The 24,884-nt window shown below is 37.5% G+C and overlaps 2 protein-coding genes across 6 annotated transcripts in view; both read left to right on the top strand.

Annotated features, from left to right (window-relative positions):
* LOC100875779 (homeobox protein abdominal-A homolog) overlaps positions 1 to 20,335 on the top strand; it is a 59,573-nt gene extending 39,238 nt beyond the window's left edge. The window contains exon 3 of one of the 2 annotated variants that reach the window (XM_076532670.1): positions 6,593 to 20,335. In XM_076532670.1, the coding sequence (XP_076388785.1) occupies positions 6,593 to 7,020 (428 nt within the window). In that variant the 3' untranslated portion in view covers positions 7,021 to 20,335. The remainder of the gene's footprint in view (positions 1 to 6,592) is intronic. The other variant, XM_076532678.1, reaches the window with a different exon arrangement.
* The window catches only part of LOC143264619 (uncharacterized), a 392,045-nt gene that overhangs the window by 258,719 nt on the left and 108,442 nt on the right, over positions 1 to 24,884 (top strand). For 3 of the 4 annotated variants that reach the window (XM_076532753.1, XM_076532749.1, XM_076532756.1), the window contains one exon: positions 10,986 to 20,335. The exons of the other annotated variant lie outside the window; for it this stretch is intronic. In XM_076532753.1, the coding sequence (XP_076388868.1) occupies positions 10,986 to 11,121 (136 nt within the window). In that variant the 3' untranslated portion in view covers positions 11,122 to 20,335. Of the gene's footprint in view, positions 1 to 10,985; positions 20,336 to 24,884 lie in introns of those variants that run through there. 4 annotated transcript variants of the gene reach the window in all.

Genomic DNA, 24,884 nt, shown 5'->3' with positions numbered 1-24,884 from the left:
TCTCGCATGCACTAATCATGAGATCATTTCTCTTGTGTAAGAATTTCATATATGTCCAATTAGGGTGAAATCTAATAACCCGTACTTCAATTATTTTCTTTTCCCTTCTTCTTTATTCATGATCGTACTTTTTTATGCATGCTTGACATGATAAATATAAGAGGCATATTATAAATATGCTCGAAATGTATGGAAAATATATGGCAGATATATTAGAATAAAAAAGTAAGCTGTCATTATTACACATTTATGATTTATCGAAACTAAACCAGGTAATAAATTACATTTATTTTGTAGCCGTAAAAATGAACAGGTGTAACCATTAACCCATACCTTATGGATAAATCCTTTCTACACGTATAGTATAATTATTCAATTATATCGCAAATTTTTCTTGGCAAATTTTACGAATGTCTTTTCCCAGAACGTGTTTATAGATCTGGCAGTAAAACTTCAGGGTGTCAATAACGGGTTTAATATTCTAATATTCTGATAATAATAATAATAATGTCTGTAATATTTATTTTTTATATATACAAGATTCTCATGAAGCACTATTCAAACTGCTAGAAATAAAAACGAGCAGGAATTATTTACGTACGCAGATTATAGATGGACGTGTACCAATTAGTGATCACATTATGTATTCCTGATGAATAATAATACATATTTACCGAGCTGCAAACAGCTTTGAACATCTATGTCAGATTTATTGAATCGTACATTCGTTCGTGACAAATTTTTATAGTGATCCACTTTGTTTTTCTTTCTTATTTCTGACTAATTGCTTTTATTTCGAATATGACAAATCATACATTTTATAATCTTTTTTGTTGGATATTAGATATTAATCGATTCAGTACAGTTATTCATTATATGAAATTTTCATTTGTAATTCAAATAATCATCGTTCGAGGGACAATCTATGAATAGCTCGAGAATCTCAACTTCCACCTATTGCCGCTTTTAATGCATATTCCGAATGAAATTATTTTTAACACATCCTTTTACGGAACACACTTTTTCGTTCATGAGATGTACGTCATCTGACGCAGCAAAAATTGTGTTTGTCGATTAATTGCGAAGCAAAATTTTATTTCAATATTCGTGAGAGTTCGATTAAATGTAACATGATTGATTTCACCGTGCACTATCCGAACGAAAGCTTCCATTGTCAGACACGAACAACGTAAGTTAAACTTTACGCGTACGTGCATATCCTCTGGCAGACTATCGCGAAATCTGTAATATTCTTCTAGTAGTCGGGACGTGCAAGTTTCCCGGGTATCCGTAGAATTTCTTTATACAGCCGTGCATGTCGTATCAAGTTGAATTCTGTTGGCGGAGCGGAGATAAGTTTCGTCCCGGTGGAAACGATCCGGCGTAATCGAGGCGTTTAAAGTTCGATTCCACGGATTTCGAATAAATTCGTGAAGTTAAGAGGACAACCACGCGATCCTGAGAAAGAAGGAGGAGAGCATTGATAGAATCTTGAGAGCGAACGGGGGTGGCGTTTTAGCAAGGGGAGGAGGCAAACTTCCGCAATATCCTCGTCCGCTTGACGGCGAACACGTTGAAGCCGCGTGCGGCGACCGAAAGCAGATATTAAACTTAATATACGGCCGCAATTAGGCGCAGGCCTGCGTCCCACCCTTCGCGTTCGCAGGTTGCGTATACGTGTGCGTTGCACGACGTGTTTTGCTTCGTTGCCCTCTCCCCCAATGGACCACCGACTGTCAACCATAATTCCTTCCTTCCTAAATCACTCGCGACTTACCGCTAATTAGCGACTGTTCCTCGCCAGAAAACGCAGCTAGTTCGACCAATCAATGTCATCGTCCTTGTTTGATCTCTCAGGGGTGGCCGACGGAGGACACGTTTTAATTGTAGCAACATGGCCGTCGATATCATAACACGTGTCGCTTTATTTAGTGAAAGTGCTGTAGTATGATGTGTACGTGACGTTACATTATTTGACACGGTGATTATCAGACTGGAAATAATTGTGGGTAGTGGACTGCGCATTTTAATAAAAGTTCATTTGTAACGATGGAGTACTGTTACGTTTACGTTGCCACGCTAAATGAGTTATTCCAATAAATTGCCTGACTAACTTGATTCGGTGCATGTTTACTCGCTGCACATTTTGTGAAATCTATCAGTACTGTAATTTGATGTCTTTTTTTGTCTAACGGGTATTGGTATCACGTTCGACTATTTATGACCGAATATTTATTCAGAACTATCATATTATTAGTATAATTACGCGACAGGTGTTTTATACGGCTTTACAGGTTTTGTTACAAGTATAAAATAGATCGTTCCACTCTCGTACACTATTGATGTCTCTCGCTATTGTAGGACAAAGTTATGAAAACGATATGCAAGATTTAAATCTGATAGCAATTTTGAAATTCGAAAAATGCTAAATTTCTAATAATCACTATTTTTACGGAATGCTGAAGTTGTATATCGCCACTTTTTTTATTCCTATGACGTATTTTGCATATATAGGTACATTACACGTAAGACAATCCTTCATAACAAGATAGATAAAATCAATTCAAGTAATCATATTTGTAATTTAAAGTAGGAGAAATATTACAAAGTATCGCTCTGCGTCTATTTCTGTCCCCGCGTTCCTCTTTCTCTCTCTCTCTGGGTTGCTACCGATCCGTTGATTTACGATTATGAAAAGTGTAAAGGAATTAATTGCACCATTAACGAACGTCGACAACGCGGTGAATGAATGTCACCAGTGTCAGAGTAAATGGCCGTGCTTTATATCGCTTTAGGTACCTCGTGTTATCTGTGATATATAGAAGCTATAGGCATATTACACGCCTCTTTCGTCACTTTGCGTCAATCGCCTCGTTTAAGGTTATCGTAGATCTTTGATGGAGGGTTATCAATGTACCTATATTTGAAAATAACTATCCAACGCTGGACGGATCCTTTTACCGCTCCTGCTGCAACGACCTTTTCGACACCTTTCTTTTTCTTTATATCGATACAAGAACACGCGTTTTTTATTGTAGTGGCAGTCTGACGAGAAAAGAAGGGAACGGAGAGTCGAGAATTATTCGGAGAAAATCAGTTTGGACCGTAAATTAATTTTGTAGCGATGTCATGGTGAAATTCAAGTGACTTTTAACGTAAAAACAGATGCGAATTTAGGAACGTTAAAATTTAATAATGTGGGCTTTTCTAATTTTATAAATATGGAGAGATAAAAATTTCAAGATAGTTACAGTACTTCGTACCCCCGCACTATATCTTCATACGAAATTAATCAAATAACTATAGCGTACAACATCGCACGAGTATATTTACTCGCCAATAAGTTACGTCGCTGTAGTTAAGCCCAGAGGCTTGAGGGGCCTTCGTTAACCCCATCGTTCCCCTAAATCCCGTGCAAACAGCAGCCCTTGCGAGACGGTTATCTAAAAATATTCTACACGGCACATTAGCTTAATCCAGCAGAATCGTCGATAATGCTCGCGCCAGCACTCGGTCAGGATGGTCCAACGATATTTATGGCGGACACTTCACCCCCATGGTGGTCGAGGCGAGGCCATGAGCTGGCCTAGGTAGGGAGAATGCAACGAAGGGTTTTCTGGCTGCTTGACTCGCCCCTGGCGTGATGTGCCGCCAGCAGGATGGAATGGTTTTCCCTCTGGTTGCCAAGGTAACCTATGGCCCACCCTTCGGCACAACCGCCCCGTGGCTGTGGCTGCACCGGCCATGGGGTACGTGAGCTTCGATTCACCAGCACTCGCTGAAAAACCTCCTGGGTTTTGTGTACACGCAGACGAACACAACGGTCGAGAATTCGTGAACGACCAGACTGGTTGATGGTGGTGCAGCCGGCTATATGGGTACACGTACACACACACCGGTACGCATTCGGTGAATCCTGGACCGCACTGCTACGAACGGCCATGCTGAATTCAATATCAGCATTCCCAGCATTCCCGCGTGCTTTTTTGCCCGGTTTTGAATGACAAGAGGACCGGATGGCTCATCTCGCATGTCACCGGTTACACACTATTTCAGAGCTACTCTGGTTGCTCGCGAAAAAACGCCGGAAAACGAACATACACGATGAATAGAGAAATCTGCAGAGGTATTCTTCTGGAATTTGCGGATTTTTTGAAAAATTGCTCGACTCTGTTTGGACGGTAGACGATGGTAGGGAACGAATTTTTTCTTGGATGACATACTAGGAGTAATAATTCATCTATATGTATAATAGCATAATTCTTTTCTAAATTGCATTACATATTTCAATTGTAAATGATATCCTATGCAAACGCATTTGATATTCCATGTAAATCGTATTCAATATTCTATGTAAATCATAGTCAGCATCCTAGGTAAATCACAATTAATGTCCCATGTAAATTGTAAGTAATATTCTACTTAAATTATCGATACTACAATGTTTCATAATATCTCATAAAGTATAGAATAATTGTACAACGTACAATCGTACCTAAGCTCAAATTAAATTATCCTGCAAGTTAGATGCAAATTTGTCACGTCCCAATCAGAAGACGTGATTCGACCGTACAAGTTAAATGATCGATTGAAATCGCGATGAAGATCTTTGAGGAGCGATTTACCATCCCTTCGCGAAATCTTGCTATCTTTTATTGGTCGGTAGCGGGTATTTGCTTCGTCAGGAGCCAATAATGTGGCCACTCAGCGTCTTCCCGTGAGAATGATGGTATTATGGCTGACTGTTCGTTGCACCGGGAACCGGTTCCTTGGACGACGGCGAACCGAAAACGCGATCCGCTCCCCTTTTCTGCTGTTGGCCAGAAGTGAAATTACCTTTGGGCCAATTGCGAGAATTGCTCCTGCGAGAGATTTATCTGGGGTACCATTTTGCAACGTTCTCATGTTTTCTGTTGCGAATCGCGAATCGTAATGTCCTTTAAACTGACCATATCACGAAGCAGCTTTATAAAATTGCTTCGATCCTTTTATTATGAAATTACTATAATCACCGGTTGTAGGACTTACTATTTTTTTAAAGCATTTATAATCACCGAAAGTTTGACTGCTTCACATTTTTCTTATTTTTTCATACAATTGTTTTCAATCTTTCGTAACTGAAATTTTCTGAAAATGCTCGACCTCTACAATTGTCCTCATATATATTCGATATTGAGTGATATAGTCGCAAAATTTTTGAAACTTGTTTTTTCAAGACGTCGCATCATCGAGCAAACTTTACGCCAGGTCAAAAGCAATATTTTCAGGTACGCAGCAGATGACGAACACGAGTTTTTACCTGGTTAGGCCACAGTTCGATAGCTACCTAAACACCATAAAAAACTCAGCATTTCCTGTGTACCCCGTTTTACGACTCTGACTTCGGGCCGGAGAAAGTTCGACAGGGTAAAAGGCATTTCAAGAAAGGGTTCAAACAATAGGGGTACACGGTGTCCCACGCGCGAGACTTTTCCGAAACTTTCTATTTTTTACCGTCCGCTTTTCTTTCTTTTTTTTTACCTCCTTCACAACCCCTGCAATAAACTGACCATCTGGGAACGGTGCTTTTTTCTCCCGGGAAGAGAAAGCGAAGAGAGAGTTGAGATTCGTGAGTTGGCGAGCGAAACTGCAGGTCACTCTAAATCACGGAAAAACTAAAGTTTACGTAACGAAATTCGGGGTAGTCATATTTCTTGTCCAAGTCGGAGCAATTCGTTCGTAGGAAATGTGAAATACGTCAGACGATTTTACTGCTTCCCGAACACGATCTGGTTCTTTCTGTGAAATTATGCACCTAATAAATTAAATTATGTTAATCAACCCTTCTGATACGACACGGACAGTTTATATAAATTATCGCAACCCGCGATGGAAATCTATCTTTTAAATCCGATTTGCGTTTGTGTGGTCGTAACTCGAACTGGTTTTAGGGATTCAAATTACAGAAACAGTATATGGGAGTATTAAGTCCATATCAAATTTAGTTGACTTTGTTTTCTTATTACTTCTTTCGGAACTTCGAAACCTTGCGATTTTTGGACCTGGAACTTTATCATTTTGTAACATTAAAAGGTGAAACTTATATTACTTATTATCCTAGTCGATGAGAAATGCTTTCTATTATTGTGGTAGTGAATTACCATAATCGGTCAAAAATAAGAGTAGTACAGAGATAAAGAAAAAGTATATTGATCTAGCTGCATCCTACGTAAAATGTTGAAACTCGTTTCGGAATATCGAACTACGAACTAGTATTTAGTCAACCTCGTCTTCAAGTCCAAGCCTGTGCGTCAGTACAAATAATTTCTTTTATTTTCAACTTATTCTCCACGCTGTTATTATTATTATTTAATCGACGAACCCTTTGCACTTCTTGCACGCTTACACGGTAAGCCGACAGTCAACATTTTCGAGAGCCATGTTCACCCGTAATTTGTCTGATATGTTCCATTAAAAAAAAAAGATGAAAAGAGCAAATTGACGAAGAGAGGACCATACGAGGGAGCCGTTCGGTAAGCGTACGCGAGTTGACTGTGTGCAGTGCAAAGGGTTAAAAGGTGGCAAGCCATCCTACATGAAAAAACTAACCTAGGCAAATCTGCGTTTCTGACGTTTCCAGGACCGAACGGGTGTCCAAGGCGTAGGGGTCGGCAAACGTACACCCGATTCCAGACGCTGGAGCTGGAGAAGGAGTTCCATTTCAACCATTACCTGACGCGACGGCGACGAATAGAGATCGCCCACGCCCTCTGTCTAACGGAACGACAGATCAAGATCTGGTTCCAGAATCGGCGGATGAAGCTGAAGAAGGAATTGAGGGCGGTGAAGGAGATCAACGAGCAGGCCAGGCGGGAACGCGAGGAGCAGGACATGATGAAGAAGCAGCAAGCGGAGAAGCAAGCGAAGATGCAGCAGGAACAGCAAAACGCTGCGTTGCAGCATCAGCAGCAGCATCACGTGAGCGGTTTGGACAAGACGCAAAGTGATCTCCTGAAGGCGGTCAGTAAGGTGCCCACATAGGAGAGCCCAGCCGATCGGTTGTCTTTCTTTTGAAGAAGAAACGGAGAGACTGGAACGCCAACCACGAGACACGCAGACATCGAAGCGAGGTAGATCGCTGAAGGTCGACCTCGAAGAAAGAGGAACAAAAAAAACACGCGCTCCTGTCCCTAATTCTCGAGCGTGATGGACGAAGATCCGCGGGGACGCGTTCGGAGCGCTGCTCTTCCTACGTTTTGGGAAAGGACCGGTGTTCTCGAAGACCTTGTGATCGTTCTTCTTCTTCTTTTTTCTCCTATCGAGGTCGTGGAAGAAGAACTCGACTAGCGACGATGTTTGATGTCGTGTTTGTCTCTTTTGCTTCTTTGTTTATATCCTTTTTTTGCTCTTTTTTTTATACGAAAGGAAGAAAGGAACGAAGGGGAAAATGGAAAACGACACACGTACACACACACGCACACACGAACATACGTACACGAAGTAGAGGTTTTTAGAAAGCGTGCAAGAAGCACACCCTCAAACTACGTACTTATTTTGGCTGGGCCAAAGGATGGACCTAGCCTGTGACTGATTCCTAGAACGTATAAATGTATATTGTTAATCGGCCGATGAAACACAGCGGGACGACGAGTTGGCGCGACGATGAAACTGCCACAAGCAAGATGGAAGCCAACGATGATCGCGCGCGCATCGGGACACCGACTCACTAGAATTAGTTAATAAACGAGCGCAGAGAAGACGAGCGGGATTAAAGGGTCGGCCCTCGGAGTCCTTTTGTCGCGGGCCTAGAGCTAACGACACTGGCGACGAGACGATCAATTAATACCCGACGGAGAAGAGAACGCGGCGGAGTAATTAAGCGATGGTTGGCGAAGAATTCCTGTTAATCGCGATGGAACGATCGAGGAGGGATCAAAGTGGCCATCACCAGGGGAACTGGGACGATCGCGGGGATGATCTTTCAAATTTCGCTGCCATTTACCCAATCGATTCCATCATCGTCGTTATTTTAGTGATGGGTGTATTTGATCTTGTGAATTTATCCACTGTCAGATCCTTACGTTTTTACTGCTCTTCGAGGTAAAATATTTCAAACCCAAATTTTTCTATCGAATCTTGATCGATAGTGTGATTTTGGAAGTTTCGACGATTTTGGGAAATTTTTGTGCTTTTGTAGTTTAGTAGTAAAACGAGAATCAGTGTGATGCATGGACAGGCAAGTGGTACTCGTGGCATGCAGTTTCTAAATTTTCTAATTTTTGAACTTCAAAGATCTCGTATTTTCAAAGTCCAAATTACTGAACTTCTTAGGTTGAATTATTTATACTTGCACGTTTTCAATATTTGTAAGTACTAAAATCTTTAACATAAGATATTACCATATCTAGAAACTAAAATCGATCCTATTCTCAAGACTTCCAAAATCACCAGAAATATATAATTTTTTAAAATCCCATCACTAAGCACCATACCTATCGATATCAAAACGTTCCACAAATTTACCCAATCGAAACCGAATTCAAAATCCTACAAAAAATCGACCCAAGGAAAGGTACAGGGCCCCCCAAAAGTTAAAAGTGGAATTGAAGTTCAACTGCTCTTTTTTTAAAAAAAATTGACAAGGCGATTAGTCTCGCGTGAGCGACGGCAAGGCTCTTTATACGCTCTTATTGAAACAACGAACGATCGCAGACTTCTTCGAATACCTTGAATACCTTCTTCTGATCGTACAACTAAAGCCACGTGTAGCTACATACGCACGAGTACGTCCAGGCTAATTCGTGCCGACTTTAACTCGAAAGGAATTTAGCGGTACAAATCGATGCCATTTACCGAGCTGCTTTTCCCAGGTTAATTAACCGTGGTTCACATGCACCGCGTTGCAATTAGTAGATAATATTTTTCAACGTTTTGACGTACGCTTTGAGATTTTCATCTGACCATTCTAATCGAGCTCATTACGGAATTCATATTCTTTTTTTTAATTTGTTCCTCCGACCTGGATCGCCCATGTTTGAAAACTGACGTAGCAACCTGGTTGCTTTGATTGGCTTTGATGCCAAGGAGAAAACAGACTTGTACTAAACAGACTTTTGAACGTGTAAAACAGAATTGTAACGAGTCGAAGACTCGGACAAGTTGTTTGACTGTTACTGAACGTAATTACAGGGACACCTCGATATTTTCCTGTGCTAAGGGCTTTGGAGTGGGAACTGGGAGTGAACAGTGACACACAAACTCTGGGACTAAATTTTCTAAATTTCTAAATTTTGAAGTATAAGTTCTTAACCTCATAAATTCTGAAACCTTCATAAAATTAAATATCTATATTCTCTAAATTCTCAAGTCTTCCAAGGCTCCACTTTTTCAAACCCCAAATTTCTAACTTTCGATACTAACAAACCTGTTAGAAATCCAGAATGGGGCAGCCATGATAGATCAGAGTTCCCATAGCCCAGCTGTGTTTCCATAGCAACAGTGGAAGATGGGAGAATCTCTCCCACAGACAATTTTGGACAGGCTTGATCTAACAGGAAAATGTTATGGTTTTTCTGTACTGGTTTAGTAAGAACATTTATTTTTTTACGAATCACTCTGGAGACTATTGACAGACCATGAAAAGCAACCAATGTATTTTGCAGAAAATGTTTGATCGAAAGTTCTTGAAAAGATACTTCCATTTTGATAGATCACTTTTAGACGTATAAATTAATGGATCAAGAAATTTGAAATTTTTTGTGAATATAAGAAAAGATTCTCTGCAAGAATGAATAGTGAAACTTGTATACAATTATGTTTTATATTAATTAACGAGAAGCTACAATATTTTGCTATGCGTACTGTTATTATGGCTGCCATGATTAGCATTAAAGTGCTCGTCTTATACAAAAGAATAAAAGATGATTTTAATCTATTTCAATGTGGTTACCGTCCCTACTAGAACGAAGCAAAAAAGTATTTTAACAAAATGGCAGCTATGCAAAGAATAGATATCGATTTTATCGGGAAGTTTCCACTTTCTTAGGCGATAGAAAGTATAATATCTCAGATATCGATACGATTTCTAGTACGGACTATAAAGAGATTTTACATTAAATGTATATAAAGTTTTAAATAGATTGATCGTGGCGGCCATTACGACTGTACGATTAATATAAAAAATACTTGTGCAAAATTGATAAAAAATTTCAAATTCCTTGATCGATTACTGTGTACTTCTAGAAATTGTCTAAGTATGGCTCTTACAGATTCATTTGGTGCGATTCTTCTCCGTGCATTGGGATGACTTAATGTCTTAATCACTTTGAAGCAGAGAAAGTATTACATAAAGTGTAATATCGAATTGAAAAATTCTAGTTTGAAATTAGGGGTGGTCGGTTCGGAAATGCTGACTCGTCGACGAGCGTCTTATATTCAGTTTAGATCTCAGAGAATATCGCTAAGGCTTTTACTAATGCAGGATAAACTCGTATTTAAAAACACATATTCCATATTGTGTAGGATAATTTATCGTAACACTATAGAAAACTTTCGACTGCATCCAGATTTCATTCGTTTTTTATGAAACACCATTTATCTGTACAACTATTCCTTTAAAATTTTCTTGTTCTGTTTTCTCAATATACAGTAGACTCTCGTTATATTGCCAGTACAAAAGAATCTCCGTGCATAATGACACATGGTAGTACAGTGAATAGTGATATAGTGCGTGGTAATACATGTGGTGAGATAATAGTAAAGCGCGTGTTTAAGTCCAAAAAGCAGAATTTGTTATTGCATTCGTTAACTAGAAAAAATTGAATCAACCTCGGATATAAAGGTTAAGTCTCCTTGCGGAATTGGTGCTCGAAGTGGCAATATAACTCGAGTCTCGCCAGCTATACGTCTCGTTAATTCTGCGTAATGTTAACCACGATCGTATCGACGAGTTCGCGTGGAATCTTCCTCCGTTTATTTTCGTTTCTTCTCGATTATTTTCCTTTTAGCACATATTCGCCACGGGACAGAGCAACCTCTCCGACGAGAAGGGAAAAGGGGCGAAATACCGAAAGATTGTTCACCGTCAAGCAAAGACGCACCACCGGACGAGTAATCCTCACTGTTAGTACATTAAATACGTAATTTGGTGTCAGGGTAGACCTTTTTCCATAGATATATTAGAGGCAGTCGTTGCTAATTACTTGCGTAGAATTCGTGAAGGATTTAGAATGGGAAAACCATGAAACGAATGAGACCCCAGAAGAACTTTTTGGATCATAGAAATTATCGCCTGATTATATTTTAATTTCTCCTCGAGCCCCTCACCCTCAGCCCCGAAACCCAGTGTTCACGCGATTCGTACAAAGAGTTCCGATCCTTTCGAGAGAAACCTCGATTTCCAACGTTGGCCTGTGTTTTATTTCTCTTACGATTTCTTTTTATCGTTTATAAATATTGTATATCGATTGTAGTTGGTGTTTTTTCGGTCTTCCATAAGTTCTTGTTCATGGAGAACGATCGATCAGACAATGTTCCTGTTGAGTATTTTCTATTTTTTTTTCTGTCTTTTTTTTCCTACTATTTTTCGTTACTCGTGGTTTTCTGTTCTTCTTTTTAATCGTTAAGTTTCGACGAGGATTTATATACATATAATTTTAATGGAAAAAGGGCGTGCAAAGGGAGAAAAGATTGCTAAAACGTATATACGTAACTCGAACCAAGAGAAAGCAGATATATATATAGATATATATATTATTATATACATATAATGTATTCTTCACGAAAGCGGGGAAATCTGTTGTACGAATCGTCCAGTGATCTATCTATTTACGATTGTAAAATCATAGTGTACACAATAATACCGTATTATATATATTATTAAAAGTAACGAATATATTATATATATATACATATGAATATATATACAAATATATATGTATATGAGAACAAAAGGGGAAGAAAAATCTGTTGTACCGTGCTCTAAGGACAGAAAAGAAGAAGAATAAAAAAGAAAGGATTTTGATAGTAGCTTGATAAGAATTTAAAATACGTATCGGAAACGAGATTGATAGCAAATTAAAGAAGAAAATCCCCCCAAAAAAATAAACGAGACATTTTGTTAAATATTGAAGAAAGAAATTCGTAGAAAAGAAACAAATAGACGTCCGTAACGAAGGCGAGATAGATTTCGTTTTAGAAGAAAAAAGAAAACTGGATCTAAACCCCGAGAAAAAGAGGATTAAATCGTATTCGTATTAAACACTGTACCGCTAATCGATTAAACTAAAGTACTATCATTACTATAAATATCGCCGTACGTAAACTAAACGAGCATGCGAGTCTACGCACGAGATGTACTCACGTTAATATCCTCTCCGACAAACACCCTGTTCCCTACAAATTACCCTTCCTTCAGCCTTTTCGATCCCAAGTAGATCTACCTACCGTAATCGTGACGAATCATTTAACGTTAAATGAGGAGACCGTAGAAAGAAAGATTTAGGAATGTAGGATTAGGGTGCGTACAGACACCTGTGACGAAGTAGGTGTAATATGAATAATTTTTTTCTGACAAATAGATTTTGGTAGACATCGAATTATTGCAGAATGTACTTTAGGGCTTTGTTAGAGAAAATGGCGATACGAGAAAAGATTTCATCTCTTCTTGACTTTAAAAATATTTGAGTTCGGGAAATTGAAACTTACTTTAGGAAGTTGGGGATTTAGCAAATTTCAGAGATTCGGGAAGTTGGAAAGTCAGGGATTTGAAAAATTCAGAAGTTGAAAATTTGGGAATGGGGTATTTGGAACTTTTGGGATTTGTGAAGTTCAGAAATTTGGACATTTAAAAATTTGGGGATCCGAAGATTTGGAATTTTAGAAGTGTAGAAATTTGATAATTTGCAAATTTGAAAATGTGTGATTTACTGAAAATGATCGAGGGTACTGTGAAAATTGTCGAGTATTGTAACAAGGAGAAGTTTCTTACTCTATATCACCACTTTCTCTAGAGAAGCTTATCGTTAGCCATACAATCTGTACCATTGATACTAATCGGTTAACATTAATGTACAGTTGCCTGCAAAGATGGGTTGCTTCGTTACGATTGGCGAAGTGAAAGGATACGCTAACTCATTCGTGCTCCACTTCGGCTCGGGTCGGTTCGCATCGGTAAATTGGCCACGCCTCCCTCTCACACGAACGAAACAAAAATGAAAGGAGCTCATCTTTGCGATTATACTCGCAATTGTTCTCTCTAATCTTTTCACATTTTCACTCTTTTTATTAACAAGGGAAGCAAACAAAATTAAAAATATAAGAAAATTTGGCAAATAATTACATGCTCCTATGATAATATTTATCAAAATTTGATTGCATTGTTTACTAAAATTACAGGTGTTTGTACAAGTCCTAAAAAAAGAGCATACGGTTCGAGCAGTGATTAGGAACGAACGTTTTAAAAGAATGAGATGTTCGGAAGAGTACATAATTACCAACGAAGGGAGTTCTAATTATAATAATAATTTTATGACAATTAACAAACAGGTACTTTTTTATGTGAAATTATAAGTAAAAACATAATAAGTTAACAATTCAAATTTCTCTATAAGTGCCATTTTGTTCATGTTTATTTTTTAAATGTTATGTAACTTGTTTCGTAGTATCCCTACATGATGTCTTAACCTTAAATACCTAGTGATAAATAATTTCATGATATTAAAGCCATGATGAATGTAATGATAGTAAAACTCACTGTTTGCCACATAAAAACGTACTTTACACAAGAACCAGTGAAATATTCATATTTATTATATTGTTGAATTATTAATCGTTTATTGCTGTTGAGGAGTTTGATTGGCGGGAAATTCAAATCCATTATACTCCAAGTAAAAAGACAGAATCAAGATTCATTTCACTGAAAACACATAATTTATAAAATACAATTATGTTTTAATAATTCGGTAACGAGAAAGAACGATATTAAGACTTCCATCGAGGTAATTATATCTTCTTCGCGAATCAATTGCAGCGCTTCGAAAGCGCTGAAGTCGGACACTCAGAAAAAGTAAAATTAAAATCGAAGCACGGTCGTGTATTTGCCAGAATATTTCGATCTCGGTAACGGAATATCGCAGGATACAAACGTTTCGTGGTTCCGGTTTCGAGGATGCTTCCGTTGTTCTGTCGACGATGCGAACGAAAGATCGCTGAATCTTCTTCGGCTCAATGTATACGTAAAAATAAACGCAGAGAAAAGGGGAACGAAGAGATTTAATGGGAGGGAGAAGTTCTTTTTTTACGAAAATGAGAAAAGCACACACGTGACGCGATCGAGTCCCGAGAATCGGTGTAACTATATTTGTAGAAAAGCTTTACACGTCACTCTATTTACAAATTATTATTCTGATTGTTACTATCATCATCATGATCATCGTGGACATTATTTTTCTTACTTTTATCCTGTGACCTGGCGGCTCATTTTTCAACCAGGTTAACCCTTTGCCTTACAAAGTTAATCTAACTTATTTTTTCCATGCAATTAATTTTACAAGTTGCGGTTAGAATCGAAATTGGCATTTTATTTAATTTTTGTTTGACAGAAATTAAGGTTAATGAGTTTGACTCGATATCACGAGGCAGAGGGTTGACACGAGTTTCTTTTTGCGTACGATGGTCTATTTATGACCCTGAATGACGCGGCCAGCCCAGGAAACGGGCTGGCGGAAGTGGCGGCGCCGATACGTCCGACAAATTAGGGATATACGTAATGCGTAATAATAACAATAATAATTATCATTATTAATTAGCCGAAGAGTTTGTACAGTAATTGCAACGGTGAGATTCGTAGCGGCCGTGTTATATATACGTACGTATGCATTAAGGTCTTTTTAATCGTTTTAGCGACTGCGGTTACGAAATAGAAAATGTAGCTGACAATGAGTGTGACACGCGTCATGTTTCTCGACATCGAGGTTCTCGACGCAACGAACGAATAATTTGGGAATCCTATTTCCTTCACTTGTTCCCGAATCGAATTAGCACCGTGTTTCAATTCGGTTCATATTTCTTTTTTAATCTTGTTCTCGTTTTTCCTCAAATCGTTTATTACGTGTTAATACATTGTTTCTTTTACTAAAATTTTCTTTAAAACGTGAGTGTTTTTAACGCTTATTTGAACGTGCAAAGTATAGTTTTGTTTAAGATTTTACTGAATTTGTAACAAGTAAAAACTTGGAAAGCTAATAGAGAATTAAAGGACAAACTCTCGTTATATTGCCACTTTCATAAAGTTCGAAAATTTGGAAACGTGAAGTTGTGAATAACACATGTACAGTAATATCTCGGAAATAATCGACAAGATTTGCTAAAAATATGAATCCTATTAATTAAAAATTTCAATAGCTTGCAAGTGACTACATAACGAAAGTTTCCTTCAGTTGCACCTACACGTTTGGTATTTGGTAAACGGTGATACGAGCAGAGGAGACCTCAGTTTTTACTTTATTTATTTCTTTTTATATTCTCTGTTAAATGAACCCCTTTCTGTCCTGTTCGATTTAAGAATATTTTCATTAACTATTAAGTCGCTGCTATGAAAAATGCACTCGTGGATCTTAACACCTTATCGATGTCGCTGTTACTGTTTGCAAATGACGTATAAATACGTCGCATAATTATTGCTTATATAATTTGACGATCTTACGAACGATCAACTTCAGTTTTTTATTGTTAAATGATTTCGATCAACTTTGTTTTTTAACATTAACCACATATCAGTAGTTGTAACTGTTTCAATTTTTATCGTTTTTCGAAGTTCATGTTTCAATTTACTTTGTTAGCTTCTTATTGGCTGAAGTTCTTCTGAAATTTATGATAATGTTTATGTACGGTTTGAACTTGTTGATTTGCAATTCTTTTGGCGTGTGCCATAATTAATGTATTAAGTATTTACTATCTTGATATTTATGGTAGTGACACTCGAACTGGATTGACAACTAAATTCGTGGTCTTTCATGTATTTTATTATGAAGGGATTGTGCGTATTAAAAATATGGTAAATTGTTGATTCGAATGGTGCTTGCTTTCATTGATAATTGTTGTTTGTTGAAGTTTAAATAGATAACTACTCACGAATGTAGTTGTCAAGCTCACACTAAAATCAAGTTTCTGTTGAATATTAAAACTAAAATAGAAATGAGTTTTGTAAGTTAAATATGTGCTGTTAATATACATTTTATTTCTTATACAAAATAACGTATATTAAAAAACTAATTAATTCTTACTGTTTCACAAAGTAGAATTATAAAAGATAAAATCAAAATCCAGATCACTCGATCCAGTGATCATGAATTGAAACAAAGAAGAAGATAAATATACAATTTATTTCTCTATTCGTACTAAATACAGTTGATAAGGTGTTAAATCACGTTAAAAATCCTCGTTTTCCTGTTATCTTCCGTTTGTTAGAACAAGTAATTTTAACACGGTGCTACTTCCGGTCGCCACGTTCCCAAACCATTCGATCCAACGTCGATCGCGTGAAGCGAGTATCTTTAGAGTAAAAAGTAAAAAAAACTGTGCGGGCGCCGTCCACAATACGAAGCTTTCCTCTCTCGGCTTAAGCTACCTGTATGGCATCTAAACATCGTTATATAGAATATTATTCCAAATAACTGACGCGTAATCATATCATATTAAACGTTCGTAAACGCTTCCTCGTGCTCTCTTCGCACCTTTTTACCAACCCTCGAGAAAAAGTCCATCACCCTCATTCCCTGTCCCCCATCACGTTCCCAACTCCAGAAACCCAATCGATTTAACTCGCTCTATTCTTACCATTATTATTATAGATGTATTATATTGAACTTTAAACTATATCGAACTAGGTCTCTATACATACGCATATACATACATACATACATATATAAATATATAACGTATAGTTTATTATATCGAGAATTAAAAGAAAACACGAGAAAAAAAGAAGGAAACACAAGAAGATTAAGGAAACGGAGAAAGAACGCGAGGCGACAACAAGCATCGCTGAGTAGTACAACTTTATTGCCTGACTTGCCAAACTTGCGTAAAATGAAATCACGACGGCGTGTCGCCGTCGTTTTCGAATCGAATCGATGAGAAAACTAAAAAAAAAAGTAATAATGGAGAGTGTTAACGCGATTAGTCCCGAGGGGAGAGATAGAGTCGCTGAAGAGGGGATGAAACTTAGCACCCCCTGAGCGCAACGCACTTCTCTTTATCCGAATTAAGGAAATTACAATTACGTAAAATACAAATAAATAAACGATGACACTTGTAGAGTGTGGCTCATGAGCGTTTCGGTGTGAGTGAGACGAAGAACGTGCGAGTGTTACGAGAAAGAGCGAAAGATTTGCGTGAATCGCGCCGTACTACGTACATGTACGAAAATTTCAAAAAAGTAGAGTTTATTCTTGAATAAGTATGTACTGATTGGTGAAAAAAAAAGCACAGCCGAATCCGTCTAGCGGAACGCAGGATCGAGTTTGCGGAAAAAAGCACACGATTTGTTATATTTTTTTCTTCTTTTTTTTGTACTGTACATCTGATTGTTTATTTATGAACTGTTTATTTTGCGTACTCTTTCGTATATTTGTTTTTTGTTAAATGCGAAATGAAAGAGAGGAAGAGAGAGAGATATAGGTACTGAAGAGTTCTTCATTTTGTTTTTGCGGTTGAAACGTGTCGTTTGTGTACCACCTAGAGAGTACATGTGTTTTCGAGAAATCGATACTTCTGTTTCGTACCAGGAAATTAAAGAACGGTTTTGACCATCGGTCTTTCGTGCCATAAAAACGCGTTGCCGTGGTACGAAACGTGGACGATCGGTGGTGATGGATCGATACCGATTTCTGTTCATGATATTTTAATTTTAATTGGTATCAGTTTTCGTTATTCAAGGCGATTTTAAATCAATCGTAATTACCGTACGTGTTTATTCTTATCAAAATTATCGTCCATTTGATATCTCATGAAATTGTACCATTTCATACGTTTCAAAACTTTATCATGAACGTTTTACATTTAAATGAAATGTTGCATTTGTTATAATTCGGTATCGGTTCTATCACTGACACGTTAAATGCCTTTATTAAGATACACCGTCTCAGTTATTCAGAATATTTAAGTGGCTCAAAATCGAAAAATGAAATTTTTCTCAAATTACCAGCAATACGGCATCTAACGTGCTAACGATCGTTCCTTGAAGAAGCAGAAATGATTGATCAAACACTGATTGTAATATATATTAATTAATTTCTACGTGCGTTTTCTTTTCTTTACCGTGTTCGTCAGATGCACTTAGGATCGGAATTAGATGTAAGCTCTCTCGAAGCAGATAAAATTGTTCTTTTTTCTTAAATTTGCTTACACCTGATTCCGTGAAAAGGCTGATCGAGCGTCGATGGTCTACACTCTTAAGTGTTGTTTCTTTTATTGGCAGCTGTCCCATTTTTTTCGCGTGTTGAATACTATTACGTTTACGAGTTTTTTTTTATTTTCTACATTAGTAAGAGCAGCGTTAGTTTTTCTCAGCGGGTCGATGACGCCTGGAGAATTGCACGTTCGAGTAAAAAGATGTTGTTTTTCACCCCGCAACACCCTCCGTGTTTCACCCAGTGAAAACGATCGTGCGATTCTCGAAGCGCTGTTTTGTTAAGTTCTCATCCTCGTCGGTTATATTATTATTGTTCTTGCGTCGATATTCGCGGTTACTTAAATACAATTATGTTGATCGTTCTCGACGATCATTAACGCGAGTCGTGGTTATTATTCTGTTAGGAGGTAAGGAGAATAAGAAACGGAGGTGGAAAACGAAGGGGGAGCCACGTAGCCGGGTTTTGTGCACATGTCGCGTATTCATTTTTTGCTCTCGAGTCGCAAACACGATTTGGGGTCATTTCGTGTCGATCAGTTTCTCTTGACCCTTTGAACTCTTGCCTCGACGTCGATCTTTTCCAAGATGCCGTTTTACAGTGCTTATCGCCAGTGTGGATCTCACTTTTTCAACATGCACCTCATTTTTTAACTTCGTTGCATTCTCTTGCAAATATCGTACATAAAATCAACATGATAAATAAAGCGATTAAAATAATCCGAATTAAAAAATGAATAAATTTCACGAACTTGCTGTTGCAACCTTTTGTTATGCTTTTTCAAAGTGCTAAAAGTTAGCAATATTATATCATTGTTCTTGAAATAACTTAGAAGGAACGTCCATGTATTATCAGTTACTCGTAAACGATCGGAAAATTACATTTCAATTAAAAAATAGGTGAGACCCAAACTTTGATACGCCCTGTACAATGTATAGTAATAAAAAATGTTTGTTTTCCATGAATGTTAATTGACGTATATTTTCGTAGAAAAAATGAATATTAAAATACAAGAAAATTCTTGGTGAACAAATGGAAAGTACAAAGGGTTAATCGAGAGCGTTCGACGTTTCGACGTACTGTGATCGTTATTTGTTTATCTCTGCGCAGAAACGAAAATCATATTTGTTCCTCGTTTTTTTTGTTTGTTTAACCCGAGTTTTTTTCACGGGCACCTGTTGTTGGTCCAACTCGTGAACCATTCGTCGGAAGAACCGTACGCGCACACGGACACACGAACACGAACACACAGCTACTATAATATACGTGACGCGTATTTGTACGTGTCGGATAGCGTGAACGTACGAACGGAAATATCAGAACCGAGAGAATAAAAATTTAGGTCTTAATTATTATATTGTCTTTGCTGTACCTACGTTTTAAAATGAATGGAAAGCCGATGTATTACTTCTCCAGAGTTTCTTCGATGTAAATAATTAACACTACGTAACGTTAACGTTGCTCAGTGAACGAGGAGCCGCGGTGAGTTCGATCCGTCGAGACGCGATTCGAAATCGATCGAGGATAATCGACGGTGTTTGCCGTTGTTTGCGAGCCGCGGTTCCTCGTGTGCCGCTGGATGATACCTAATTAAATGTAATACTAGAACGATAAGAGAGCGTAGCTGTCCTTCAATACCTTACCTTTACCCACGTTAAGAATAATAAGGAAAATAATAATAATAAAAGTAACGGAATAATGGAGTCTCATGTCTTTGCTCGACAATTTCAAGGAAAATTAGTATTATTATTGCCGTGCGATGAAAAGGGTGACGACGACGACGAGGTTGGCGATCGACGATTGACGAATATTGACGATGACAGGCGAAAAAAAGGTAATCCATTGACAATGAATGTAAATGTATCCATTTTCGAAACTTGATGTAGAATTATACTCATAAGCTATATCTATGATATACAAACGAAATAAAAGCGTATAGTAAATTATGGGATGTGATTAATATTCAATAATTCTCAGCTACCTACCTTTCTCTCACTTCGTTCCTTTCTCTTCAAAAATCTTTTCATTCGAATTACTAAGAATTACCTCGACAATAGACTCTCGCTATATTACCATTCTTTACGCCGCACGCAATGTAATCACCTTTGTGTACTAAATTATGCTACGTCATTAATATTCAATAATTGTCACCTACCTTTCTTCGATCTTGTCTCGGGTGCTTAAATTCTCAAATTTAACGATATTGTACAATAGACTCGTTATATTACCATTCTTCACGCCATGCGCATAGTAAATTATGGTACACGATTAATATTCAATAATTGTCATGTGTCTCTCACTTTGTTTCCGTGCGCTCAAATTTTCTAATTTAAACATTTATACTATTAAGTTATTACCTACATTTCAAATTTAAACTACTAAATATCGTTTTATATTATAGATTCTCTTTTAGACGTCTTTCATTTGTAACATACATATGTTATACGAGTATAACACGTATACTCTTGTATTATATCGCTGCACATCAAATCACCGTACATTACATGGTCACTGCGGATGAATTCTTTCATTTCATTGTCACTTTAACAAACTTTTTGCTGGTACACCCTATATGTGGCAACGAAAGCAATGCATATTAAAGGGACAACGATATTGATTAAACATTAACAATTTCTTAACATAATTCTAACTTACGACATCATGTAACCATATGAGCCTCTAATCTCCAAACGTTCACATAGTTAGTACAATCGCAGAGTTTAATATTCATAGACGAACAATGAATAGTTAACTATATTACCGTGAAGATATCTGGGAGGGCTCGTAAGACAAAGGGTTAAAGTGTTCCCGTGTTCCAAAACGATACACACGTTTGTTGTTTCCGCGATTTCCTCTCGATTTTCCGGAGCTAATCCCGGGAGTATCAAAGTTTACGTCTCGATTGGCCTTTTCCAGCCACCGGGGTATTGTAGCAGAAGCAGTCTGGTCGCAACCCTTCGCAAAACTCACCCCATCTCGACGCATTTTCGCCACTTTTACGCTCGGATGGGCGGAACATTGAAATGGAAGCATCGAGTGGTCGCGTATGGCTGCAGATATTCCGAAATAACCGTATCGGTTTATGCGCCATGGTCCCCCAGGTTCTCTTCCGATGTGCCGGTCACCTAACCTTTTTCCCTTACAATCGCAATATCCGTTTTTTCGATCTTCGCTTCGGTTATTCGACGATTCCTGTTGCCTCCTCTTCTATGAATTTTTTCCTCGATTATACCTACATACCTAACATGCTGTTAACTGTAACCTTTTGCTACCACATGTTCACGATGTACCCACGTTTGACCACAGTATTCGTCATATATACATATTTGATCATGTTTGCTATACATGTGTTTCATTTTTGTAATTTCTTAACAATTCTTGAACAACTGATCAAGCTTTTTAGAGGTCACTCAGGACAGTGGTCTTAATATCATATGTAAAGTTCAAAATCATTAATGATGATCACAAGATGAAAACCTACTTGTCAAGTTTCGTACTTAATAATATTTCATGGTATTGTTCATTGTAAGAGCATAGTACGGTTGTATTAAATCATTCCTTATTATTACTTATATTATTAACTTTATTAGTGAAAAATGTTTTATACATATATTTAAAAATTCTCATCGTCAAATTGAATATTAACCTCACATTGCAACAGTATATTTCATTAGACCATGAAGATGAATGTCAAGTAACTATTGTTTATTTAAAATATATTTTAATTTCCATCTAACTGAAAGATTTCTATGTTCATACAATATTTGTTACTTGAGCGATAACATTTTATCACGGCAACGTAATGCAAGAGGTTCTGCATATTCCGCTCGAAAGTTTAAATTCGATCGCGTTAAAAGGCTCTTACGATGCGATACAATACGAAGGAGAGCGTCGAAAGCGAAGCAGGGCAAAGAAATTTTCCTCAGCTTTTCTGCAACGATTCGAAGAAGGAGCTGCTTTTAAATATTATCATCGTTCAAACTTTCTTCAGTTTCCCTTTTTTGCGTTTCGAAAGTGCATCCGAAATAGACCGAAGCCTCCACTCGTTGTTTCGACGCGAGTTCTACAAGCGTTAAACCGAACAAGAAAGAGAGAACGTGAAACGAGACGAAAACAACCATAAAATTACCCTGTAGATGGCGGCGCGTATGTAACCTAGCTCGACGGTACGCAGAATTTACGACCTTTTCGGATATTCCCGATGAGGAACTCGTAAACGCGGTATAATTGCGTGTAAACGTTTTTGTTGTTGCTCTATGGTTTAGTCGGCTACACGGGGACACAGTGTTACGATTCATTTACCAACAAATCGCAGTGTTAATGGCGGAATAACAACGTTTCTGGTGAATTCGTCCACCACGTATCGCTCGCATTCCCAATCCGAGTTACAAAGTATCCTCTGAAAGGTACTTAGCAATTATATTTCCGTATGATACCGATAGCCGTTTCAAACTTGAAGCTCCGCATATACGATTAAAAAGTAATTAGGGTGAATCTCAGCTTCAATTAGTACATTCCTCGGACATACACATTTACACGTGCATTTTTATGGATTCGATTAACCGCGGTGTATATTTCGGTTCGCATCAGTTTCAGTTATTCATGATTTGGATTGCCAGTAAATTTTGGTGGATCGTGGATAATTATGAGAGACATGGGTATTGTACATTTAGTTATGTTTCAATTGGTTTTAAATTAATTTTGAATTAAGTGTTGCTCAGGTTTGATTCATCTTACGATTCATCAAATATATCTGTAAGTCTAATGAGATTTTCCTTGATTTGAGTAAGGTATTGTTTTTTAAACTTAACGGAATGTACATAATATGTCACATATGTAATATGTGCAGTATATAATACCATAGCAAACATAAAAAACATTTGATTGCATAAATTTCACAAATATAACAATCTAGTTTATCAAAAAACAATTTCTTCAAAGAACGCACAACTAACAGAAAAATTATCGAAAGGAATTTATCTAAGCAAAAATAAAATTAAATAATTAATGTTAATTAACTACTGAACCGTTCTGGTACTTAAGTTCCTCCAAACGAAATAGTCGACTCGTTAAATCGGGAATTAATCCGAATACAGAGCAAATCGATTTCATCAGCAACGCTCCGATATTCTCACAGCGAAAAGAAAAAAAATATTCACCAAGTATTTACGGTAATTCTGTTTTTTTTTTTTTTTTTTATTCGAACTCCCGTGGTGAGAATAAAATATCTGTTTGCGTTCGATGAAACGGGATCGAGGTCTAACGGGAAATCAAAGCCTCGTTGCAAAGAATCGATGAATCACGCTCGATGGAAAACGAAAATTATTTCTAATTACGAATAAAATTAGGATTTTTTCTTTGTGGAACGAGTTTCCGTAATGTGGAATGGACTCGCAATCTAATCGATAGATATCGTTTTCATTGGCGTAAGTAGAGATAGGGGCTTCCACCCCAAAAGTATGAAATGCTTTCCGATATAATGTGAAGTAGATATCACGGTTTCAAGTTTTTTATTATCAAATTCTCAAACTCAAATTCTCAAATTCCCAAATTCCCAAATTCTTAAATTTCCAAATTCTCAGATTCCCAAATTCTCAAACTTTCAAATTCTCAAATTCCCAAATTCCCAAATTCCCAAATTCTCAGATTCTCAAATTCCTAAATTCTCAGATTCCCAAATTCTCAAATTCCCAAATTCTCAAATTTCCAAATTCTCAAATTCTCAAATTCCCAAATTCTCAGATTCCCAAATTCTCAGGTTCCCAAATTCTCTGATCCCCAAATTCTCAGATTCCCAAATTCTCAAATTCCCAAATTTTCAAGTTCCCAAATTCTCAAATTTCCAAATTCTCAGATTCCCAAATTCTCTGATTCCCAAATTCTCAAATTTCCAAATTCTCAGATTCCCAAATTCTCTGATTCCCAAATTCTCAAATTTCCAAATTCTCAGATTCCCAAATTCTCAAATTTCCAACATCCCAAATTCCCAAATTCTCAAATTCCTAAATTCTGAAACCCTATATTCCTAAATTTTCAGACCCCTAATTTCCAAATCCCCACGATCCAAAAATCATTCGATGATCACTAGGATGAATTTTGCGATTAGAAAGCCATAAATAAAAATTCTAGTTACGCCGATGATAATTTCCCATCTCCAATTATCTACATAGATCTCTCTCGGAGTATCCCCATGCTGGCTGAGTGCGTAAAGCGAGGGGCACCGGCTGAAACGAATAGCTATGGTGTACACGCGTTGACACCCACCCTTATCACAGGGACGTATCGGGAATCTTATACTACGTGGGGATTTACGAACGCGAATAGGAGGCGTATGGTAAATTTTTGCATCGTGAAACCGGCTGAAAAAGGAACGTTTCATGGCTACGGTAATTAAGGATGTCGCGAACGAAGGGAAGGTTGAATTAATAAAATCGATTATTTATGGGAGGTGCTTGGGAAATTTAGTTGGCTACCTTCGGCAGGAAAAAGCTTCTT

This window comes from Megachile rotundata, chromosome 1 (genome assembly GCF_050947335.1).
Source record: "Megachile rotundata isolate GNS110a chromosome 1, iyMegRotu1, whole genome shotgun sequence".
NCBI classification, from domain to species: domain Eukaryota; kingdom Metazoa; phylum Arthropoda; class Insecta; order Hymenoptera; family Megachilidae; genus Megachile; species Megachile rotundata.
This window is presented reverse-complemented; position numbering and strand designations above follow the sequence as displayed.